The sequence below is a fragment of the Oncorhynchus nerka genome, linkage group LG14 (genome assembly GCF_034236695.1).
Source record: "Oncorhynchus nerka isolate Pitt River linkage group LG14, Oner_Uvic_2.0, whole genome shotgun sequence".
Classification (NCBI taxonomy): Eukaryota; Metazoa; Chordata; class Actinopteri; order Salmoniformes; family Salmonidae; genus Oncorhynchus; species Oncorhynchus nerka.
Window position 1 is genome coordinate 86,972,633 of NC_088409.1, and position 24,596 is coordinate 86,997,228.

The window sequence follows — 24,596 nt, forward strand, 5'->3', positions numbered from 1 at the left end:
GTTGTTTTATTTTACAAATCTTTTGTTGTATCATAGAAGTATGTATTTTTACACCATGAGGTTTTTTGTTAGTGCTATTCAACTTTGTTTGAATGTGTTGTATGCAGGACACAAAAGAGGAAATGCAGAGAGGTTTTTGATAAGAAATGCATAGGCTGATTTTCCTATCGAAGGTCATTAGTCAGTGTGTTTGTGTGTGTGTGTGTGTGTGTGCGTGCGTGCATGTGTGTGTGATAGATGAGAGGAGAGAGACGGGAGAGGAAAGGAGAGAGAAATGGAACCTGGTTGTAACTTCCCTCTGAAAGTCCTTAGCTTATTATCTATTTTAGTTAAGATGGGGTTCTAGATGTTTTAATGTTGTGTAACTATTTTGAGAAGGCCATGACCCCACTCTTCGAGGGTGTCTCGGGGTTGGGAAAGGCAAAAAAACACATTTCCAATTCAAACATAAGCACCCACCAAAATAGTATTATTATTATTACATCTGTACTGTTGTAAACGAGAGATAGAAATTGTGTGCAAACTGTAGTGTAGATTACTTTGACATGTCTTTATTCTTATTATCAGGAACAGCAAATAAATGTGTTGATCAATGCATACAATTAAATTAATACCTCAAGAATGCCAAACCCTTTCCAATGGAGTCATGGGATGTGATAGAAACCAGCATGCTAAACAACCATGAGGTTCCTGATTTGCCTGAGAATGATTTGGAAGTGAAATGATCCAGCTGGCGGTTACAGAGTTGTGAAACATACATTTTCATTTGTTGTACAATCACTGTCCTCTCCCATACCTCAGGCCACTGGACTCATTTGACAGTGAAATAAGGCCTCAGTGCCTTTGCTCTGCCTGCTGGATAACATACACTTCTTTGTGTGAGAGCAGTGGAGGGACATACAGATAGATGTCCTGACAGTTTTAGTATAGTATATACTGTATGTGACTGTATATAACACCCACTCTAGTACTATCTGGATCTACCTCTCCATCTCATTCTCTCTCTCTCTCTCTCTCTCTCTCTATGTCTCTCTGTCTCTCTCATTCTCTCTGTCTCTCTCTCTGTCTCTCTCTGTTTCTCTCACTCTGTCTCTCTCTCTCTTTCTCTCTCTCTCACACACTCTCTCTCTCTCTCTCTCTCTCTCTCTCTGTCTCTCTCTCTCTCTGTCTCTCTTTTTCTCTCTGTCTCTGTCTCTCTCTCTCTGTCTCTCTCTCTCTGTCTCTCTCACTCTCTCTGTCTCTCTCTGTCTTTACAAACGAGGAAGAACATTTATTTGTAACTTCCTTAATTTAGGTTGTGGACCTCACTGACTGACTGACTCACTAAGAATAAGCATGTTATGGTAAATAGCTAAAAAGTTCTGAAATAATTGTTTTTAATGAAGCTTAATTTTTACACAAAAAAAATCACTATTAGATTATTAATACCTTTAAGATGTCTCTCTCTACTTGAGAATATACAAAATCATATTTGCGTTTAACCACAGTTCTTGATACATTTAAAAATACTTTATACAAAGAGCTGAAGACACTCTCTTCAGATCACATCATTGGCAACAGTCAGCATTTCCCGAATTTCACAAGTGATAAGTCATAGACACGTGAGCATGACTAAAGAAGGGCATACTCTTAAGTCAAGGTGATCAAGTCGAAGTTGCCCCACTGTCCCAAATCATAGAGGACTAAGTCTGTCTTTTATCATACAGTATGTTAATATCAACTCTATCAAAATGTTGGTAGAGTAGGATTGACTTTCAGGTTGAACAGTCCAGATAAATAAAGTGATTATTTACAGTCATGACATCCGCCATCATGTAAATATATGGAAGAAGGCGCTTTCTTCCTGCTCCTCCTCCTCTGCAACAGCATCATCTCCGCTAGGTGTGTTCTGAGTGGTTGAACACCTGTCACCTGACCCTCTGTTTCCCAGTCAGAAGTCTTTACCCTCCTCTGGTGAGATGACCACCATCTCTCTGCTCTTAAAGTCCCAGAAGGCTGTTAGGTGGAAGGCCATGTTGGAGAACACCACACAATACTCAAAGAGGGCGAAAAAGGTGTAGCCTGTGGAGGTTAGGAAAGACAGGAGACTTTTATGAACACTTTAACAAACAATGTCAAATTAAAATATACTTTTGTATCATATAATGCTTAAAGGTTATGAACATTCAAAATCATGTTTTTCATGAAAATTGCTGATATCTGAAGGAAACCAGATGAGAGTATGAAAAATGACTGCTGCTTCTTCATTGATAACGTTTGATCACAAAGTTACTGGTCCCCTCCCCCATGTAAAACACTAGGATTCATTATTCAGGGGACAAGGTGACATCACCTAAACTTTCATTTTAATACACCAATTTTAACACGATATACTCTTACCTTATTTAAATAAGTACCGCCTTGTAACCAACATCGGAGAAGCCGTGTTTGTGTTTGCAGAGAGGCGTTGTTTATATAGCTAGATAGCTACTCTACTGATGCCAAAATGTTACTGTAGGGTGTCAGCAAACATAATTAAAAGTTGACCCTATTCATCTATGGCAACGATACGTATATGTTTCCCCTTTCATCTGTGTCAGCAGTTACTGGCTAGCTAGTTGTTCAGCCAGCATGGAACAAAAGGTGGGAATGGGTTGTTCAAAACACAGACGCAGTTGTCAGGCCAACACATCGGTCAGTGCTGCTGTGATCTGCATCCCAAGAGCCCCGCCAAATGGTGTATATATACATATATATACATATATATATATATATTTATATATATACATTTATACCACCGGTCAAAATTTTTAGAACAGCTACTCATTCAAGGGTTTTTCTTTATTTTTACAATTTTCTACATTGTAGAATAACAGTGAAGACATCAAAACTATGAAATAACACATATGGAATCATTGTAGTAAGCAAAAAAGTGTTAAACAAATCCAAACAAATGATATATTTGAGATTCTTCAAATAGCCACCCTTCGCCTTGATGACAGCTTTGCACACCCTTTAAATTGTTTAACTTGGGTCAAACGTTTCGGGTAGCCTTCTACAAACTTCCCAAAATAAGTTGGGTGAATTTTGGCCCATTCCTCCTGACAGAGCTGGTGTAACTGAGTCAGGTTTGTAGGCTTCCTTGCTCGCACACGCTTTTACAGTTCTGCCCACAAATGTTCTATGGGATTGAGGTCAGGGCTTTGTGATGGCCACTCCAATACCTTGACTTGTTGTCCTTAAGCCAATTTGCCACAACTTTGGAAGTATGCTTGGGGTCATTGTCCATTTAGAGGACCCATTTGTGACCAAGCTTTAACTTCCTGACTGATGTCTTGATATGTTGCTTAAATATATCCACATAATTTTCATGCCTCATGACGCCATCTATTTTGCGAAGTGCACTACTCCCTCCTGCAGTAAAGCACCCCCACAACATGATGCTGCCACCCCCGTGCTTCACGGTTGGGATGGTGTTCTTCGGCTTGCAAGCCTCTCCCTTTTTCCTCCATCAGACCAGAGGACATTTCTCCAAAAAGTACTGTCCCCATGTGCAGTTAAAACCGTAGCCTGGCTTTTTTATGGACGTTTGGAGCAATGGCTTCTTCCTTGCTGAGCGGCCTTTCAGGTTATGTCAGTATAGGACTCGTTTAACTGTGGATATAGATACTTTTGTACCTGTTTCCTCCAGCATCTTCACAAGGTCCTTTGCTGTTGTTCTGGGATTGATTTGCACTTTTCGCACCAAAGCACGTTCATCTCTAGGAGACAGAACACGTCTCCTTCCTGAGTGGTATGACGGCTGCGTGGTCCCATGGTGTTAACACTTGCGTACTATTGTTTGTACAGATGAACGTGGTACCTTCAGGCATTTGGAAATTGTTCCCAAGAATGAACCAGACTTGTGGAGGTCTACATTTTTTTCTGAGGTCTTGGCTGATTTCTTTTGATTTTCTCATGTTGTCAAGCAAAGAGGCCATGAGTTTGAAGTTTGGCCTTGAAACACATCCACAGGTACACCTCCAATTGACACAAATTATGTCAATTAGCCTATCATAAGCTTCTAAAGCCATGACATCATTTTCTGGAATTTTCCAAGCTGTTTAAAGGCACAGTCAACTTAGTGTATGTAAACTTCTGACCCACTGAAAGTGTGATACAGTGAATTATAAGTGAAATAATCTGTCTGTAACAACTGTTGGAAAAAATACTTGTGTCATGCACAAAGTAGATGTCCTAACTAACCAACTTGCAAAACTGTAGATTGTTAACAAGAAATTTGTTGAGTGGCTGAAAAAAAAACGAGTTTTGATGACTCCAACCTAAGTGTATGTAAACTTCCCACTTCCAACTGTAACAAGGATATCATTGATGCAACTTCAATGATGTTTGAGTTACTTTGAGTATCACCAAATTTCCTTTAGATGAGTTTACTGCAACACTGGTCACTGCATCCAAGTTGCTTAATTAACATAGGTGTTTCAAAGAGCTGTCAGTCAATGCGAGCTCATGAATATAATCTCCCCGCCCACTCAGCCTGTCTTTTCAAACTTCATGGTAGTGAGCCATGAGAGAAAAAGTACTTTTCAGAATGATTGCTCATGCCCTTTAACATTCTGATGCTACAATATACTTACTCCCTTGTTCACAGTACATGTTGTGTTTCCAGTAAAAGTAAGCAGCCAAGCAGCAGAAAGCGATGTTGAGGATCAAGCAGCGGATTTTCCAGTGGAAAGATTTCACGTCCTGTTTATGAAAAAAGAAAGAGCGATTTGATAGAGAAAGATTGCAATACTAAAAAATGATATTGTGTACTTAACTACTGTGTATTTGTACTATGCGAATGCAATGGCCTACTTTATAAATTGAACAATTAAAAACATTTAATTTATCTAGGTTGAGGAACACAATGAGCAGGCTTAATCAAGCCCCATCTGAGAAACTCTTGAGATGAGACATCAGTAACACATTGCAGCTGGTGTAAAAACTGTTTCAGCCACATCCTTCCACAAATACTATTTATACTGCAGATCACTGGCAGCATGTGTCTCAAGCAAAAGCATGTTCTCTATTTACTGGTCCCACCCTTAAATGCCCACAATAGATTATCATGACACACGATTACAAGCCCCATATCAAATCAATATCCAAACGGCAATTGCCCATAAAAATGGTATGACAGAGTGGCAGCCTAATACTACTGCATGTCAGTGGCAGCCTAATATAATGGCGGTCGGTGCCGTTCATGATCAGGGAAGATGTATTTCTATTACAGCTTATTGGACGATTGTCATTCAAATTCCATTCACCCAGCTCAATGTAACATCGACAGGTTTAGGCTACTACATGTCGGTGCACAGGTCTAGAGTAATTAGAGTAATCAAGGTGACAGACAGTGACACATTCAATACTGCATTGTACACTCTGGTACTTTTATCCCATTTCGTTACGTTTGCTGCCAACAGAATCGGCGGAATGAATACACCCCTGAGCACATGCAAATACAGTTCAATTTCATAGCAGCCACATACAAACAGCATGATCACTTTGCTCATTCTATACATAGTTCCTTCTTGCAACTATCTACGCGCTCTCCTCCTCTCACCTTTTCCTTTCGCTTGGGGACTTCAGTGCATAACACATCAGCTGTCTGTGACCAGGCGAAAAAGCCAAACCTTCATATCATGCCCGCTAATTATTTTACCTTTATTTAACTAGGCAAGTCAATTGGAGAACAAATTCTTATTTTCAATGACGGCCTAGGAACAGTGGGTTAACTGCCTGTTCAGGGGTAGAACAACAGATTTATACCTTCTCAGATTGGGGGCTTGAACTTGCAACCTTACGATTACTAGTCCAACGCTCTAACCACTAGGCTACCCTGCCGCCCCTAATGTTACACACAGCCTAGATCGTTGTCAAGTTTTACTCATCATAGATACTAGAACTAAATCGTTAGTAAACCCGCTAGAATCATGCAGTACAATGTACAGTCCGAAAGCAGTTTAGCAGTTACACAGTCGGTGGCAATAAATTAATACAAATCAAAAGCTTGCCTTGACTTGGAAGAGTTCCAGTGTTGGATAGCCATAGCCAGCTAGCTAACATAGCATTAATTTCTGTTTTTGCCGGGTGTTTGAGTAGGCTAAGCTAACTGCATTACTAGATAAGTGAAATAAAAACAAAATACAACCAAATCTCTCTCTCTCTCTCTCTCCTTAAAGAATTGTGTTCAAAACTGTTCAACTATTGTCTTTCTCTCTCTTTGAGTCAACTACTCATCACATTGTATGCACTGCAGTGCTAGTTAGCTGTAGCTTTTAGTACTAGATTCATTCGCTGGTCTTTTGATTGGGTGGACAACATGTCAGTTCATCATGCAAGAGCTCTGATAGGTAGGAGGACGTCCTCTGGAAGTAGTCATAATTACTGTGTAAGTCTACGGAAGGGAGGGAGAACCATGAGCCTCCTAGGTTTTGTATTGAAGTCTATGTACTCAGAGGAGGACAGAAGCTAGCTGTCCTCCGGCTACACCATGGTGCTACACTACAGAGTGCTGCTGAGTCCCCTGTAGACCTTCATTGCAAAGCAGTGTGTTTAAATCAATCATTTGGTGACGTGAATATATTTAGTATAGATATCTTAAATGGATAACTTTTTTAATGTTTCACTATTTTTATCTTTATGAAATTCACTGAGGATGGTACTCCCCTTCCTCCTCTGAGGAGCCTCCACCGCTGTATGTAGCATGTCCAGCAGCCCTTACAGGAACCAGTATTTTTAGCTAACATTCCACTTCTTGCCACTCCATATCATTGCCAAATCAGACTGGATTTCCACTAGTTACCACAGCCACAAAGTAAACATCGGCTACATCATAAAAATTCATAAAAATAAAAATGTGCTTTTTGGTCTTAATTTAAGGTTAGGGTTAGGAAAAAGATTAGGTTCAAAAACTGATTTAAGAAGGTAAAAGTAGAAATAGGCGGGGTTTATGACTTTGTGGCTTTGGTAACTAGTGACGACCAAGAGGCTGGCCTTTTGGCAATGCAGCTGGATTTACGGAGTTGCTCATTGTTAATAATACTTTCCATGACAACATGTGGATCCTTAAAAAATATTTAATTAGAATCAAAAACAAATATTTTGCCGTTATCTAAGCAAGTTTTTGTATGTTGAAGCTTAATATCAAAGCAAAGAGGTTTTGTGTTTGGAATTGAAGTAGCTACAGTATGTATTTTGTTTGAGAATTTATACGTGAGCTAGCAACTTTTGACAGACTTGTTTTGTCTGGACAAAAAAATAACTACCAACATGTTCCGTGGAGAAAAAAAGTGATACACGAGTTCCAATATTTGGATAATCGTTGCGATTGGAGGATAACTGTGAGGGTTATCAACCAGGATCAGCTCCTCTGTTCTCGAGAATGTTCATATTTTAAGATGGCAGAAAGCCAGTCTCTTTGGCATTGACAATGAGTGGCAAAGAGTGGAATGTAAGATAAAGATACTGGTACTCAGGCTAGGCAAGTATATGCCATATGCAATGAATACATTATGTGCCAGTGTAAGTGTGCAAGCCAAGTTCGAGCACGGTTAATGTGTTTGTGCTTGCTACAATCTCTGCGTGTGTGCATGTGTGGTGCACATGACAGCCTACACTCCCAATGAGTTGTGTGGAGGGGTGTGTTGGTCACAGCCCCAGATTGGGTCAGGAAACAGCTGTTCCTCCAAAACAGAGGCCCAGGCACTGACAGTGTAAACACAGCCAGAGGCTTCTTCCAAGTCTGACTGATCAAACCCTCAGTAACAGCCTATACCACCGATCTGGTTGGGATCAACACGCTGCTATTTCTCCTAGAGTCCTAACACAGAATAACAGAGCTTCAAGTCCCTCAACCATATAGTGACAACTTAAAATGAGAGACTAAATAAACAAGATATAGCTATAAGGATTGACATGTGTAAATACAATAGACTGGAGCACTACAGGCTCAGTCACCAGGCATCAGTGTGAGTGAAAGGAAAGGACACAGGGAGATTCTGTCTTCTCTTATACTCCTCTGTCCTCCTCTCCTCCGTGACCCGGAAACCGATAAGTGGTCGAGTGTGTCAACTCAATAATAGGTGAACAGAGAACTTTGCTTCTCTCCTCAATTGCCTCCTACAGTCGAAGATACTCATGTGTAGTGCAAAGTGTTTTCAAATCTGCCGCAGCCCCTTTGAATCAGCTGTTGTATTCTCAAAGGAGAAAAATGTTTTATACACGAATTACCCTTTTAACTATAAAATGTCTCACACAACTAGCTAAAATAATTTGTTCTACTTTAGGCATTTATTTTAGGATTCCACCCTTGCAAACGTGCTAGTGGAGAAGAAGAGTTTAATTTCATACAAGTTTTATTTTATTTCTTTTTATTTCACCTTTATTTAACCAGGTAGGCTAGTTGAGAACAAGTTCTCATTTGCAACTGCGACCTGGCCAAGATAAAGCATATAGCAGTGTGAACAGACAACACAGAGTTACACATGGAGTAAACAATTAACAAGTCAATAACACAGTAGAAAAAAAAGGAGTCTATATACATTGTGTGCAAAAGGCATGAGGATGTAGGCGAATAATTACAATTTTGCAGATTAACACTGGAGATGCAAAGTGCATTTGTTTCCACGTTTCCTCTCCTTCACTACTCTCCTCGATTACCTTTGACAGTTTTTGAAAGGTGGCAAGGAGAGGACGGAGAAGAGGATGCGAAGAGTCAAGCTAAACCATTTGAGAATCTCCCCACAGCTTTGAACTGCACTTGACAATGCTGTTTCATCAGGCTGCAGTAGTTGTCTTATACTCTAGAGGGCTCTAGTGTCAACATTGTCGACATTGCAGACAAAGTCACCAAAAGCCCCTCTACTAACAGGAACTATACTATACTGCCTGCTTCACCAGGAAACTGCATCATACCACCAAAATAGTTAGTTCACTTCTTCATTCAGTTGAACTTCCCTTTACATTTCTGTCTTTCAGGCAATTTCAACATTTGCTGATCAAGTACAGGGCTGAAGGGAAGAAACGATGCCTTACCTCAGGAATCAGTGAGTACTTCTTTATAACCAGCCACAGCCGACAGGTTAACACCATGTGGATAACAGAACTGGCAATGAACAGGACAAAACCTTCTTTATGGACAACTATGGGACAAAGAAGGATATGAAAGCTAAAAGCATACAAGTACAACTGTATTGGTCATAACACTCACTGATACAGGTTATATGGTTTATAACTAGGGTCCATAGTTTTCCTGGTCGGGTCATGTATCTGGAAAAACTCAGGGCCTTATTTATAACTGCAAGAAATAGGCAAACGAAATTCTGTCATTTGTTCAAAAACATAATTGTATATCATGCATCATATACAGTGGGGAGAACAAGTATTTGATACACTGCCAATTTTGTTACAAAGCATGTAGAGGTCTGTCATTTTTATCATAGGTACACTTCAACTGTGAGAGAAAATCCAGAAAATCACATTGTATGATTTTTAAGTAATTAATTTGCATTTTATTGCATGACATAAGTATTTGATACATCAGAAAAGCAGAACTTAATATTTGGTACAGATCCCTTTGTTTGCAATTACAGATATCATACGTTTCCTGTAGTTCTTGACCAGGTTTGCACACACTGCAGCAGGGATTTTGGCCCACTCCTCCATACAGACCTTCTCCAGATCCTTCAGGTTTCGGGGCTGTCGCTGGGCAATACGGACTTTCAGCTCCCTCCAAAGATTTTCTATTGGGTTCAGGTCTGGAGACTGGCTAGGCCACTCCAGGACCTTGAGATGTTTCTTACGGAGCCACTCCTTAGTTGCCCTGGCTGTGTGTTTCGGGTCGTTGTCATGCTGGAAGACCCAGCCACGACCCATCTTCAATACTCTTACTGAGGGAAGGAGGTTGTTGGCCAAGATCTCGCGATACATGGCCCCATCCATCCTCCCCTCAATGCGGTGCAGTCGTCCTGTCCCCTTTGCAGAAAAGCATCCACGAAGAATTATGTTTCCACCTCCATGCTTCACGGTTGGGATGGTGTCTTAGGGTTGTACTCATCCTTCTTCTTCCTCCAAACACGGCGAGTGGTTTAGACCAAAAAGCTCTATTTTTGTCTCATCAGACCACATGACCTTCTCCCATTCCTTCTCTGGATCATCCAGATGGTCATTGGCAAACTTCAGACGGGCCTAGACATGCGCTGGCTTGAGCAGGGGGACCTTGCGTGCGCTGCAGGATTTTAATCCATGACGGCGTAGTGTTACTAATGGTTTTCTTTGAGACTGTGGTCCCAGCTCTCTTCAGGTCATTGACCAGGTCCTGCCGTGTAGTTCTGGGCTGATCCCTCACCTTCCCCATGATCATTGATGCCCCACGAGGTGAGATCTTGCATGGAGCCCCAGACCGAGGATGATTGACCTTCATCTTGAATTTCATTTTCTAATAATTGTGCCAACAGTTGTTGCCTTCTCACCAAGCTGCTTGCCTATTGTCCTGTAGCCCATCCCAGCCTTGTGCAGGTCTACAATTTATCCCTGATGTCCTTACACAGCTCCCTGGTCTTGGCCTTTGTGGAGAGGTTGGAGTTTGTTTGATTGAGTGTGTGTACAGGTGTCTTTTATACAGGTAACGAGTTCAAACAGGTGCAGTTAATACAGGTAATGAGTGGAGAACAGGAGGGCTTCTTAAACAGGTCTGTGAGAGACGGAATTCTCACTGGTTGGTAGATGATCAAATACTTATGTCATGCAATGAAATGCAAATTAATTACTTAAAAATCATACAATGTGATTTTCTGGATTTTTGTTTTAGATTCCGTCTCTCACAGTTGAAGTGTACCTATGATAAAAATGACAGACCTCTACATGCTTTGTAAGTAGGAACACCTGCAAAATCAGCAGTGTGTCAAATACTTGTTCTCCCCACTGTATGTAAATGTAAATGAGCAGCCTATTATGCTGTAGGGCAGGCCTTATGCCAATTTATTCCCAGCTGACTAATTGTCAAAGGTCACTCACGGTATGTCTCATTGGATGACACGTAGGTGAGCAGCAAGAGGCCAAAGTTCTCAGTGATGGCACACATGAAGTTGAGGCAGCTGAGCAGCCACTCCAGGAACCTTGTGGAGAAGCGGCCCTTATAGAAGTTAAAATAGGCCACGGCCACCAGGAACCTGGGAGCAGAGTGTAGGCCAATGCAGAAGCGCCAGATATGGCACTCTGGGCTCAGGCTTATGGAGGCACTAATGGAGGGCAGATAATTGGTAACCTAAACCCCCCCCCACCCAAAAAAAAGACAGTCAGACCATTTATTTGCATGCATGCTACATTCTTAATAAAGGACAGGATTGATTACCTTGCAATGTGTTTCAGTGGAGTCCTGGAAATGGAACACGGAGGAGATGGAGATGCAGGTAATTAAGCCAAGCAGTGGCAGGCTGACGGTGCCCACAACACAGGACGTGAATGATAGTCTGATCAGAGGCTTGTCATGACCCAGGACATGTGGACCCTGCAGCATCCTAGACTGGGACATCAGGGCCATATTTATCACTAAATACGCATTTTAACTGAGAATGTCCAGATATGAACAAAATAATGTATAATAATGATATAGGCTAATTCTGGATTTCATACCCAGGTTTGAGAGTTTGACATGCCTCCTGCAAAATCATGCTGCTGTTTTCAGTGACATTAAGGCAGGACTATATATAAGTTTGATCAGAAACATGCATAAAAATGATCTGAATATGATTCCATACCTCCTATTTGTAGGCTACAGCTAGGTCAATTGTTTACAGATATAGCTCTTGCATAGTCAGAGAAGGAAATGGCTTTTGTTGGCTTGAATTGAACTGTCACCACAAACGCCTGTGCATCATCGCATATAGGCTACTGGCTATGTTCAGATTTATCTTGATCAGGTATTTCACAAATGTGTAATGTGGTCTCTAATTCATTAGCATCTGTTCATGTTCCCTTCAGCCCAGCACAACATGAACACTGAGCATCATCAACGCGATGCAGAATAAGCTTTTAACCTGAATCCTCTCCCAGCTGCCATTTTATAAATATCTTCAATAATGTTTGAAAATAAATGCGGTACCAATGCAATGCGAAAAAATTATTGAAGAGATCGGACTAAAATGTATTGCGATAACCGGAAGAGATAGCAAGGTACTGGCTCAGTTGTGACCGGATGGGAGTAGCCTATAAAAAAACGTCGTCACATCAAGAACCAGTCATGTTACACGATGTGTCTATACTGAAAAATCATTGGTGGCTGAAGTGTCACGAGGAAGTGTAAGAAATTGAATTCATTGATAAGCCAACTTTATATCACGGGAGCTGTCCGTGGTGCTGTTCTTGCGCATCACCAAATACTGTAGCCATATACATACTTTGAGAAAATGGGGGTATTTGGAAAAGACTCAAGTCAATGTTTTTGTTGTTGAGGATGATGATTTTTGGTCAATGGATAAGTCCCACGCGTCTTATTCAAATATATTATGTGTAAATTCCAATAGTGCTCACTCAGTACGTCATGATGAGCCTCCACCTAGCCTCTAACCCCAGTCAACTCACGCTAACAATCATCTCATCTTTGTCAAGGCACAAGAGCAGTCTACGGCTATCCATCCGGGAACTTAAACGTAATTGAAATGATCATCTGGTATATTTTGGGATATAGATAAGTGTAACCTGTAACAGCAAAATGAAAGTACGTGGATTTTGAGCTTCGCTGAGGTTTATTTTCTGCTTGAATATTATTCCAGGTAGGCTATAGATTCTCTCTTTTGCTGAACTATGTACAGTTGAAAATGGTACATTCCCAATGTACATATTTAGAAATGTATACGCTATGTTTAGTGTCTATATCAACACACACTTACAGTCCAGTCGCAATGATTGTTTCTCATTTAGTTTTTTCAGTCAACATCAGGCAAGTGGTGAGTTAAATGGTTTCATGACTGGTTTAGAGTAGCCTCTTGACAGATAGCTTGTTGGATTTGTATTACATTAAGAGTTACTGAAGTACCTGATGTAAACTGCATTATTAATGGTCTCTTAATGATGAATCATTGTGACATCTACAGTGGTTGATTATTTCCTCTGTCCCAGTCAGATTCTGATTCGATGACCCTCACAGCTGTTTCCCAGGCAGGAGGCAGGATCTCCCTGCCAATTGTTTAGGTATCATCTTATTCACAGTACCAGTCAAAACTCTGGACACACTGACTCATTCAAGGTGTTTTTTTATTTTTTTATTTATTTTTTACAATTTTCTACATTGTAGAATAATAGCGAAGACATCACAACTATGAAATAACACATATGGAATCATGTAGTAACCAAAAAAGTGTTCAACAAATCAAAATATATATATTTGAGATTCTTCAAAGTAGCCACCCTTTGCCTTGATGACAGCTTTGCATACTCTTGGCATTCTCTCAACCAACTTCATGAGGTAGTCACCTGGAATGCATTTCAATTAACAGGTGTGCCTTGTTAAAAGTTAATTTGTGGAATATTTTATCATATTTTATAGTTTTGATGTCTTCACTTTCTACAATGTAGAAAATAGTAAAAATAAAGAAAAACTCTGGAATGAGTAGGTGTGTCCAAACTGTTGACTGGTACTGTACATTAATCCTGTGGTCCTTTTCTACAGCCTCCTCAAAAGGCTTTATTGAAACAGTGAAGCTTGGTAACATCTGGATCCCCCAAATCCACTGAGACCACTGTAATCAGTTGCTTCTGGCAGTGTTCTGAACACAATTATGTTTGTCAAGAATTTGAAATGAATTCTCTCAACAACAAAAACAACATAATTTAATACATGGGAAAACCATATATTCTCATAACAACATACTAATACAAAGAAACAAGTTCAAAGATTGGAGAGAAAAGGAAATGGTACAGTAAATTCCAAGTATGCAGAAGATTGCACAACTGTATTTAGTTGAAAAAATCAGCATAAAGGACTTTAGGGTGGCAGGTAGCCTAGCGTTTAGAGCATTGGGCCGATAACCAAAAGGTTGCTGATTCGAATACCCGTGCAAACAAGGTGAAAAATCTGTCGATGTACCCTTGAGCAAGGAAATTATCCCTAGTTTGCTCCAGGGGTGCCACACTACTACGGCTGACCCTGTAAAACAACACATTTCACTGCACCTATCCAACTTATGTGACAACAAAATGCATGCATTTAACCTACAAGAACAGGGTACAGTATGTCTATTAGAGTGTATTATAGCCTATCTGTGTTTATTTTCTATGGTGGTATTATATGGCAAATGTCCCATGGATTAGGGCGTGTATCAACATATCCCTGCTTGGGGTCAACAGATGCCTCAGTTGCATCTGCTGGCTCATAATGGAAGCTTTGCTTGATCTCTTACTATAGCATCAGAAGTGTAATCTACTCCCAAATCCCCCTATGTCCTAGTGTTCTGCACCCTCTGCCATGTGTTCACATGTTCTCTGACACACTAAGACTTTTACCCACGAACAGGTAACTGCCAAAATAAAGGAAACACATGAGTAGATGAGGGATACAAAGTACTGTATATTGTATGCAGGTGCTTCCACACAGGTGTTGTTCCTGAGTTAATTAAGCAATTAACACCCCATCATGCTTAGGGTCATGTAAGCATGATGGGATGTGTCTCTCTGTATTTGTGTGTTGAACACTTATGGGAAGTTCTGAAGTGGCTCATGAGAGCTTTTTCCACCACCGTCAACAAAACACCAAAGGATGGAATATCTAATGGAAGAATGGTAACACTGTAGTTGATTGAACTCAATGCACTGTCTCTGTCAAGGGGAAAACAGGACATTTAAAATGACATCAGTACCATTAAATGATAGTGATAATTATACATGTTCCTCTTTCAATGTCCCACAGGAAAGTACTACATTGCCACCATGACCATGATAACAGCCTCCATGGCCCTGACCATCATTATCACGAACATCCATCACTGTGGCCCAGACGCCAAGCCTGTGCCCAAGTGGGCCAAGATCTTCGTCCTGTGGTACATGGCCAGGGTGTGCTTTATATATGAAGTAGGGGAGAACTGCATGTTTTTCCAGCCTGAGAAACAGGACCCGCCACCTCAACCTACCCATCAGAGGTGCAACAACTACACCATGAACGGACAAACGGTCCAAGAGGACTTGATTATGAAGGTGGAAAGAGGTCAAGACGGCAATTGAGGAGACAGAAGATCAGTTGATGAGTCCCACCGGCTCCATGGGGAGGAACCCCACCAACTACTACAGTGCCTGGAGAAACGGCATGTTCATGAGCATGGACTGTAGGGACTCGCCAGGGCTGGCCGCAGCCAGGAGGAGCCAGAATAGGGGAGTAGGAGAGAGAACAGGGAGAGAGGAGGTGTGTAAGACCCAGTTCACCTGTCAGCACCAGCAGCTCCTCCCAAATATTGAGTACATTGCCAACTGTTACAGAAATACGAGGGCCACAGCAAAAAGGACTGGGGAGTGGAAGAAGGTGGCGAAGGTGTTGGACCGATTCTTCATGTGGCTCTTTTTCATCATGGTGTTTTCCATGAGCCTGCTCATCATGGGGAAAGCCATCTAACTTCATAACTGGGCTGTGTTCATTAGGTACGAAACAGGAGAAAACATGTTGAAGTGAAGGAAGTATTACCTGAAATGGTGTATCAAAATGTTTTCGGTTTTACACTTATTGAGGATAACCCAAATGAGAGAACAGGCTACATGTGCAATATGTTTGTAGTGATCAGTTTCCACTTTTCACCTCACACCTTTTTACACACTAAGGCCTAATCTGAACACAAGGATTTCATCCAGACTTCATCAATTTAATTTAATTGTTTGAAGTGGAAATTGCAAACTTAAGAAGCCTTTTTAAACCTCACATATACTACAAGTTTGAAATGTCCTGCAGTTCTCCTGAAAAAGGTTGATCAAATTAAGATCCTACATCTCTACATGTGGTGTGTGTTAGATCATTATTTGTAGTTTCTAACATTAATTTAAAAGTGAACATGGGAATTGCAACACCTTAGATTCCCATTCAGGGATGATAAAACAGTAATAGTTGATTTAAGCTTTTTGGGTTAATTTATCAACATTTAATAACACAATGAAAATCAAATATGTTTGTGACATTTAAAAACACTTAAATAATCCGTTACAGCATCACAATATCCAGTGCTTAATTTGTACATCGGGAGGTTCCGGGACAAAAAGTGAGAGCGACATGGGGAGTTTTAAGGTACCAGAACGAATAAGAAAAACCAATCACCTTTATATTAAAGCATAGCATGCATACTATCGCATGTGCGTAGTGACGTAGAGCAGTAGAGTAGAGGCACTTACAAAAGTTGCACACATTGGGGAAATTATTTGTGGCCTAGGGTCTGGGAAAAAATGTGGCCTTTTATAAACGTATTTCATGCAATTCTACGTAATTTTGCATGACTGACAGAATCTTTGACACTGAGAATATGAGATCAGTGAAAACGACCTTGTCTTGAATCCATCAACAGCCTTTGCCTAGGAAATTCCTAAAAATGCTTTCCAGTTTCACTGACTGAACCAATGATGCGCTCATGCCAAAAGCTTTGCTCTCTCTCTTTGGTAAAACAATATTTGAATGTTGATCAAATATTTTGGTAGCCTACAGCAGCATAGTGTTCACTTTTCGGCAGGAGCCAATTGCTTTCCAACCTGTGCTTCCCCTTGACTGTTTTTGAAATATTGCGAAAAAACGGTTTTGTCTGCATGCTGTTTTTTCACGGACAGATATGCCTCGCGTTCCCTACTGTAGGTTATTCGTTATTACTGGGCTACAATCCACAACTAGGCTATTTAAAATATTTTAAAAAGCTATTGATCCTTGGTGGCTAGATTATAGGCCTTCTCGTGGTGTAGTAGGCTATTATGAATGATTTCATTAACAGACAGCAGTAATTCTATAATTTTGGCAAATGTATTTATCGGGGGTGCTGCGGTTCCTTCAGAACCATTCGCATGGCAATGGTTCTATCAGGAAAAATGTATAAAGTGCATGAGAGATGAGAGTTGCAGGCTCATGTCTATCAGAGCAGAGATGGAGAGAGACCATAGAAAGTTACTCTAATTCTAGTTATGTGAGAGACAGAGGTGCGCTTCTCACATAGGCACTGCCAAGCGTTGGTCTCACACATGGGTTACAATGTTGCGCAAACCATAAACCCTGACCGGCCCGACCCAAAACTACTCTTAGAATATTAGGCCCGGGATGAAAATGTACTATTTCACATAGCATTTGTTTTGGGACAGGATCATTTACGAAGATACATTTTGAATGAACTTTGGTCGCATTTATTGTAATTTTTACATTGAAAAAAGTGCCAATTATTTTTCATGCCATGAGAGGTACCGGATCCGGCCAAATAGGTACAAAACAGTCCAAAACGGAGAGGTGCCGGATCCTGTTCTGGCAGGATTCGGCTGGAATTAAGCACTGACAATATCTCATTATACCATAATTTAGTGTATGTTTGATATAGTAAAAATGACAATTCAACTCTAACATGCACATGATATTGTTAAGAGAAACAAAGATTATCACTTTAATTATTAGCTGTTATGTAAACCAGTCTTTATTGTCAGTTTATGGTGGATTGAACTGTATGTGCAGATCCTGAACTGTACGTCATATGCGTTGCTTTGTTGTGCCAATTTATATTCCTTACTGATCTCACCTCTCTCCACAGAGAAATATTTAATTAGATCTGCTCAGACATCCAGCAAGTCTCCTGGCAAATTACTGCATTTTGTATAGCTGAATATTGTAATTGACTGTTTATCCCCACAACGGTTCAAACGTGTCCCTGTTGTACACCATCAGAGTCGCCCTTACCAGAACAGAGCCTTCTCAGCGCAGCCGTTATCTCTTTGTTTCTTAAACTATAGATGATGGGATTTATAACAGGAGTCAGGAAGCAGTTAACGATAGATATCAAGATTATAACTTTACAGTGAATGTTTTCAGATTTGGCACTGATGTAGACGCAGGAGTGAGCGAGGTAGCAGGGGAGGACGACAGTGAGATGTGCGGAGCAGGTAGAGAAGGCTTTCATACGGCCCTCTGAAGATGCAATCTTGCAGACGGCTACAAGGATTCTGAAGTAGGACCAAATAATGACAGTGAACGGGAAATAGATCGCTAAGCACACACGTCGATCAAAAAGGTTGTGTCCGAACAGGACAGTGAAACTACAGGAGGAAGGTCACAGAACCAAAAATGTATTTTGTTGCTACAGAAGGGCAATTGTGCTGCGAAAATGACACAGAAGACAGGTAAACTGAGTCCAGATGCCCATGCCGCTGTAGTCAACAGTCTCTAAGATAATGCTGCTGTAACGTAAGGGATTGCAGATGGCGACATAGCGGTCATAGGCCATGACACACAGCAGCATGCTCTCGACGGTTTGAAATGACAAATACACATACAACTGGAGGAAACACGCTGAGTAGGAGATCGTTACGTTATTCCACAAACTCATTGCTATCATCTTAGGCAGAACACTGGTCGATATCACAATGTCTACGAGGGACAGATGGCTGAGGGACATGTACATGGCTGACTGCAGCTTGGGGTCTGTCGCCACCAGGGTAAGTATGATGAGCTTCCCAATCAGGATCATCAGGTAGACCACCAATAGGAAGATGTCCAGCTCTAGGTAGACGTTTTTCAGCCGCTCTCAACCCCAATGAAGAGGAATTCAGTCACAACTGACAAGTTGGCTTGAAGGCAAGAGTCTTCTGGAGGTCAAGGAAGATCATTTTACTAAGGGGCACAATATCAGCATTTGCTTGAGAAAGACAGAAATAGTTCTTAATTTGTACGAGACACTTACTTTCTACATTTTGAAAGCTGTATTCAGGGCGTATGTTGTTCACATGCCAGATTTTCATATTATTTGGACTATTTCAGTGAACAGACACAAAAAAAAACATACAAACATGAATAATGCATCTCTAGTATGAACTACATTTAAAAATAAACTATTTTGAATAGCCATTGATGCAAATGATGAATTGATGAAGCTGGTTTTGTACCTTATCAGCTCGGAGGTTAGTAACCTTCCGGTTACTAGTCCAACGCTCTAACCACTAGGCTACCCTGCCGCCCCTGATTGAGAGGGGTTTGGGTTAAAAGCAGGAAACACATTTCAGCTGAAATGCATTCAGTTGTACAACTGACTAGGTATCCTCCTTTCCCTTATGACTGGAGCACATAGTTTCTGATGAATTATGTCCAACACTTCATTTTGATCCTCTAAAATGTCTATATGCATTGATAAATGTTAAACAAACTCCATTGGCTAGTTAGATATTAACTGGAAATGTTGATATAAAACAAACAGTTGTGTTGCCAGCAGGGAGTTGTACATGTCCTTTTAAATGATGTCAAGCCCTGACCTTAGAGATCCTTATTATTCTCTATGTTTGGTTAGGTCAGGGTGTGACTCGGGTGGGAAAGTCTGTTTTCTATTTCTTTGATTTGGCAGAGTGTGGTTCCCAATCAGGCAGCTGTCTATCGTTGTCTCTGATTGGGGATCATATATAAGTTGTCATTTTCCTTTTGAGTTTTGTGGGATCTTGTTTTCTGTTTAGTGTCTGTATCTGACAGAACTGTGCGCTTTCGTTTTCACTTTGGTTATTTTGTTTGAGTGTTTAAAAAATATATATATATCATGAACACTTTCCACGCTGCGCTTTGGTCCACTCCTTTCGACGAGAGCCGGTACAAATGATGCTTAAATGTGTGTGATAGTTTTCAAATCTGAAAGCTTAAGTCAATACCAACCCGAAATGTAGAGACATTGGTTTTACCTGAAATGTATAGACATTGGTTTTACCTTGCGGAGTAAACTTTTACCATGTCTAAGTAACAGAATCATATTCTCCAATTCAGACCTGCCCATTCATTGTTAAATAATAACATCTATAAACTATCAAAATAAAGGAAGTCGCACACTCCATATACAAACTCCCAGCAACTCATTGGGTATTTACCAACGTTTCGGCATCACTGTATGTTCCTCAGGGTCAATAATAATGGGATGTAAACATGGTGCATTATGGAATAACTTTATTGAAGACAGGAGTTTCAGGACAGAATCCTTTGTTTGTTCCTGAAACTGTAAACAAGTGGATTCACAAGAGGAGTTAAAACATAGTTGACAATAGACATCAAGATGATGACATTGAGATGAATATGATATGATTTAGCACAGATGTAGACACATGAATAATGAATGTAGAAGGTAATGACAGCAATGAGATGAGAGGAGCAGGTATTTTTTCCCGCCCTTCAGATGTGGCAATTTTGCAAACGATTTGATGATTTTACAATATGACCAAATGATGACAGTGAATGGAACATACATCACAAATAAAGCACATGCGAGGACTAAATCTATCAAAAATATTGTTTCCAACTTGACAATGTAACAGTCGGAGGATGATCACAAAACCAATACATTATCTGATGACTACTGAAAGGTAGTTTTGATGCAAGAATGACAGTCAATGCTGGAAGCCCATGTTGTTGAGGCCAGGAACATACACCTTGATTGTCATGATGCTGTTGTGGCGTAAAGGATTGCAGATAGCAACATAGCAGTCGTAGGTCACAGCACATAGGAGAAATCCCTCTGTAGTTTGGAATGTCAAATAGGTATACATCTGCAAGAAGCAACCTGCAAATGAAATGGACACATCATTCCACACTGATATCATTTTAGGTAGAACACTGGTGGTGATCACAAAATTGGTGAGAGACAGATTACAGAGGAAAATACACACTGAAGTTTGGAGTGATGATCACCAGAGTGACGATCATGTTGTTGCCGATGACGAACATGATGTATACCAACAGAAGAAAGATGGCCAGCTCTGTGTAGATCTCCTTGAGACCCAGTTCCCGTCCATCTAACAGGACATCTGAAAACAGGCTCACGTTGAACTCCAGTGATTGAAAAACATCTGAAAAACATCATGAGAGGAATGAGATTTTCATCTAAGAGCATGCATCCACGAAGCACTGTCTAAAACACATACTGGTATATATTTACATAGCATATAGTTGGACACAGTGTAACTTAAAGGAACAGATTGTTAAGATGTATAGTTGTTATGACATTATTATGAACATGTCAAACATCTGTATGCAGTAGTTTCACATGCACACAGACACACAGACAGACACACAGACACAATACAAAACATTAAGAACACCTGCTTTTCCATGACATAGACTGACCAGGTGAATCCAGAGGAAAGCTATGATCCCTCATTGATGTCACTTGTTAAATTAACTTCAATCAGTGTAGATGAAGTGGAGGAGACAGGTTAAAGAAGGATTTTTAAGTCTTGAGACAATGGAGACATGGATTGTGTATGTGTGCTATTCAGAGGGTCAATGGGCAAGACCAAAAGACTTAAGTGCCTTTGGTAGTAGGTTCCAGGCGCAACGGTTTGTGTCAAGAACTGCAACGCTGCTGGGATTTTCACAATCAACAGTTTGAGGGCAGGGGGGGGGTATACTCAGTGTATAGTGTAACTTTTTAAAAATTGAAGAGTGACAGAAGTTACATGATAACATAATGAAATGAATGCCTTTTCTTAAGGCTGAGGATTATATAAGAGTTAGTTTGATAGTTGTTCAGGTAAAGAAGTTTCACCATTAGACAACGCTGCAAATTCCAAAGCAAAGAATTGTTTGGAATCAGTTGATAATGAAATAGGACACTGCTTATGTTCAATTAAGTCAAGATTCACTGTTAGAAAATAAACCTTACTGTCAAGCAACAGTGTCATTGTACGAAAACTCATATTTCTTACTCGTTTTGGGAGAAACAAACCTGAAACCTTGATCTAAGACTACTGACACCAGGTGGAAGCCATAGGAATTGCATCCTGGGAGGTAGATATCATTATTTCCTTATACTTTCCATTGTAAGAGCATGGGCTCTCAAAAAATAATTATTATTTGGATTTATATTGTATATTGTGTTATAGTCTCCTACATTATTTAAAAAAAAACATTTTTACAATCTTAAGTGTTTCCTTTCCAATGATAACAATTATATGCATATCCTGGCTCCAGGGCCTGAGTTAAAGGCAGTTTACTTTGGGCACGTCAGTCAGACAGGAAGTGGAGAAAGAAGGAGCCTTATGAAGTTAAAGGCAATGATACCAAACACTAATTGAGTGTATGTAAACTTCTGACCCACTGGGAATTTGATGAACGAAATAACATTTCACATTCTAGTGGTGATCCTAACTGACCTAAGACAGGGAATATTTACTACCATTAAATGTCAGGAATTGTGAAAAACGGAGTTTAAATGTATTTGGCTAAGGTGTATGTAAACTTCCGACTTCATCTGTAACTGCCTGGAGCTCAGGACCTGAAGCAAGGATATGCATATTCTTAATACCATTTGAAAGGAAACACTTTGATGATTGTGGAAATGTGAAATGAATGTAGGAGAATACAACACATTAGATCTGGTGAAAGATAATTCAAAGAAAAAAACATATTTTTTGTACCATCGTTGAAATGCAAGAGAAAGGCCATAATGTATTATTCCAGCCATGGCGCAATTTAGATTTTGGCCACTAGATGGTGGCAGTGTATGTGCAACGTTTTAGACTGATCCAATGAACCATTTTATTTCTGTTCAAAATTGTGTATAAAGGCTGCCCAAATGTCCCTAAAAATCTTGTTGCAACCCCTATTACTAGCCTGTTCAACCTCTCTTTCATATCGTCTGAGATTCCCATAGATTGGAAGGCTGCGGTGTTCATCCCCCTCTTCAACGGGAGAGACACTCTAGGCCCAAACTGCTGCAGACCTATATTTATTCTTGGGGCGTCAGGGTAGCCTAGTGGTTAGAGCGTTGCACTATTAACCGGAAGGTTGCAAGTTCAAATCCCCTAGCTGACAAGGTACAAATATGTAATTCTGCCCCTGAACAGGCAGTTAACCCACTGTTCCTAAAAATTCTACCTTGTTTCTACCTCGACCATTTCGAATCCCACGTACCTTCTCCACTATGCAATCTGGTTTCCGAGGTGGTCATGGGTGCACCACACTCAAGGTCCTAAACGATATCATAACTGCCATCGATAAGAGACATTACTGTGCAGCTGTATTCATTGACCTGGCTAAGGCTTTTGACTCTGTCAATCACAACATTCTTATTGGCAGGCTCAACAGCCTTGGTTTCTCAAATGATTGCCTCGCCTGGTTCACCAACTACTTTTCTGATAGAGTTCAGTGTGTCAATTCGGAGCGCCTGTTGTCTCTGGCATTCTCTATGGGGGTGCCATAGGGTTCAATTCTCGGGCAAACTTTTTCTCTGTATACATCAAATGTCGCTCTTGCTGCTGGGGATTCTTTGATCCACCTCTACGCAGACGACACCATTCTGTATACCTCCTGCCCTTCTTTGGACACTGTGTTAACTAACCTCCAGATGAGCTTCAATGCCATACAGCTCTCCTTCCGTGGCCTCCAACTGCTCTTAAATGCAAGTAAAACTAAATGCATGCTCTTCACCCGATCGTTGCCCGCACCTGCCCGCCCGTCCAGCATCACTACTCTGGACGGTTCTGACTTAGAATATGTGGACAACTACAAATACCTAGGTGTCTGGTTAGACTGTAAACTATCCTTCCAGACTCACATTAAACATCTCCAATCCAAAATTAAATCTAGAATTGGCTTCCTATTTCGCAACAAAGCATCCTTCAATCATGCTGCCAAACATACCCTCACAAAACTGACCTACCGATCCTCGACTTCGGCGATGTCATTTACAAAATAGCCTCCAACACTACTCAATAAATTGGATGCAGTCTATCACAGTGCCATGCATTTTGCCACCAAAGCCCCATATAATGTTCTTGTTACTTACAACCTCATGCTAATCACATTGGCCTATGTTAGCTCAACTGTCCCATGGAGGACCCACAAATACTGAAGAGGTTAAATTGTTTAACTTTGGTCAAAACGTTTTGGGTTGCCTTCCACAAGCTTCCCACAATAAGTTGGGTGAATTTTGGCCCACTCCTCCTGACAGTGTAACTGAGTCAGGTTTGTAGGCCTCCTTTCTCGCACATGCTTTTTCAGTTCTGCCCACAAATGTTCTATAGGTATGAGGTCAGGGTTTTGTGATGGCCACACCAATACCTTGACTTTGTTGTCATTGTTCATTTGGAAGACCAATTCGCAACCAAGCTTTAACTTCCTGTCTGATGTCTTGAGATGTTGCTTCAATATATCCACATAATTTTCTATCCTCATCACGCCATCTATTTTGTGAAGTGCACTAGTCCCTCCTGCAGCAAAGCACCCCCACAACATGATGCTGCCACCCCCGTGCTTCATGGTTGGGATGGTGTTCTTCGGCTTGTAAGCCTCACTCCCCCTTTTTCCTCCAAACATAACGATGGTCATTATGGCCAAACAGTTCTATTTTTGTTTCATCAGACCAGAGGAAACTTCTCCAAAAAGTACGATCTGT

The 24,596-nt window shown here is 40.6% G+C and overlaps 2 protein-coding genes and 1 pseudogene across 5 annotated transcripts; 1 reads left to right on the forward strand and 2 right to left on the reverse strand.

Moving 5' to 3' along the window:
* Positions 1–149: 149 nt before the first annotated feature.
* LOC115141988 (post-GPI attachment to proteins factor 2-like) lies at positions 150–11,905 on the reverse strand. Of its 2 annotated transcripts, XM_029681437.2 has the most exons (6): positions 11,781–11,905; positions 11,375–11,545; positions 11,038–11,287; positions 9,058–9,164; positions 4,617–4,725; positions 150–2,061 (listed from the first exon to the last, which is right to left on the reverse strand). In XM_029681437.2, the coding sequence occupies exons 2-6, from the start codon at positions 11,537–11,539 to the stop codon at positions 1,931–1,933; spliced, it is 762 nt and encodes a 253-aa protein (XP_029537297.1). In that variant the 5' UTR covers positions 11,540–11,545; positions 11,781–11,905; the 3' UTR covers positions 150–1,930. The 2 variants fall into 2 exon arrangements, with proteins under 2 accessions (XP_029537297.1, XP_029537296.1); XM_029681436.2 differs by having other exon boundaries at positions 11,375–11,905.
* Positions 8,883–20,040, forward strand: LOC115141989 (neuronal acetylcholine receptor subunit alpha-9-like). Of its 3 annotated transcripts, none has more exons than XR_010458549.1 (4): positions 8,883–9,068; positions 11,064–11,282; positions 11,392–11,432; positions 12,004–14,918. XR_010458549.1 is itself a non-coding variant. In XM_065000509.1 (4 exons), exons 3-4 carry the CDS (start codon positions 11,405–11,407, stop codon positions 15,235–15,237), a joined length of 339 nt encoding a protein of 112 aa, XP_064856581.1. In that variant the 5' UTR covers positions 8,902–9,068; positions 11,064–11,282; positions 11,392–11,404; the 3' UTR covers positions 15,238–20,040. The 3 variants fall into 3 exon arrangements, 1 of the variants encoding a protein (XP_064856581.1); XM_065000509.1 differs by lacking the exon at positions 12,004–14,918 and adding an exon at positions 14,927–20,040 and having other exon boundaries at positions 8,902–9,068; XR_010458550.1 differs by lacking the exon at positions 11,064–11,282 and having other exon boundaries at positions 8,885–9,068.
* LOC115141319 (olfactory receptor 10J1-like) lies at positions 17,874–23,150 on the reverse strand (annotated as a pseudogene).
* Between the last annotated feature and the right edge of the window lie 1,446 nt (positions 23,151–24,596).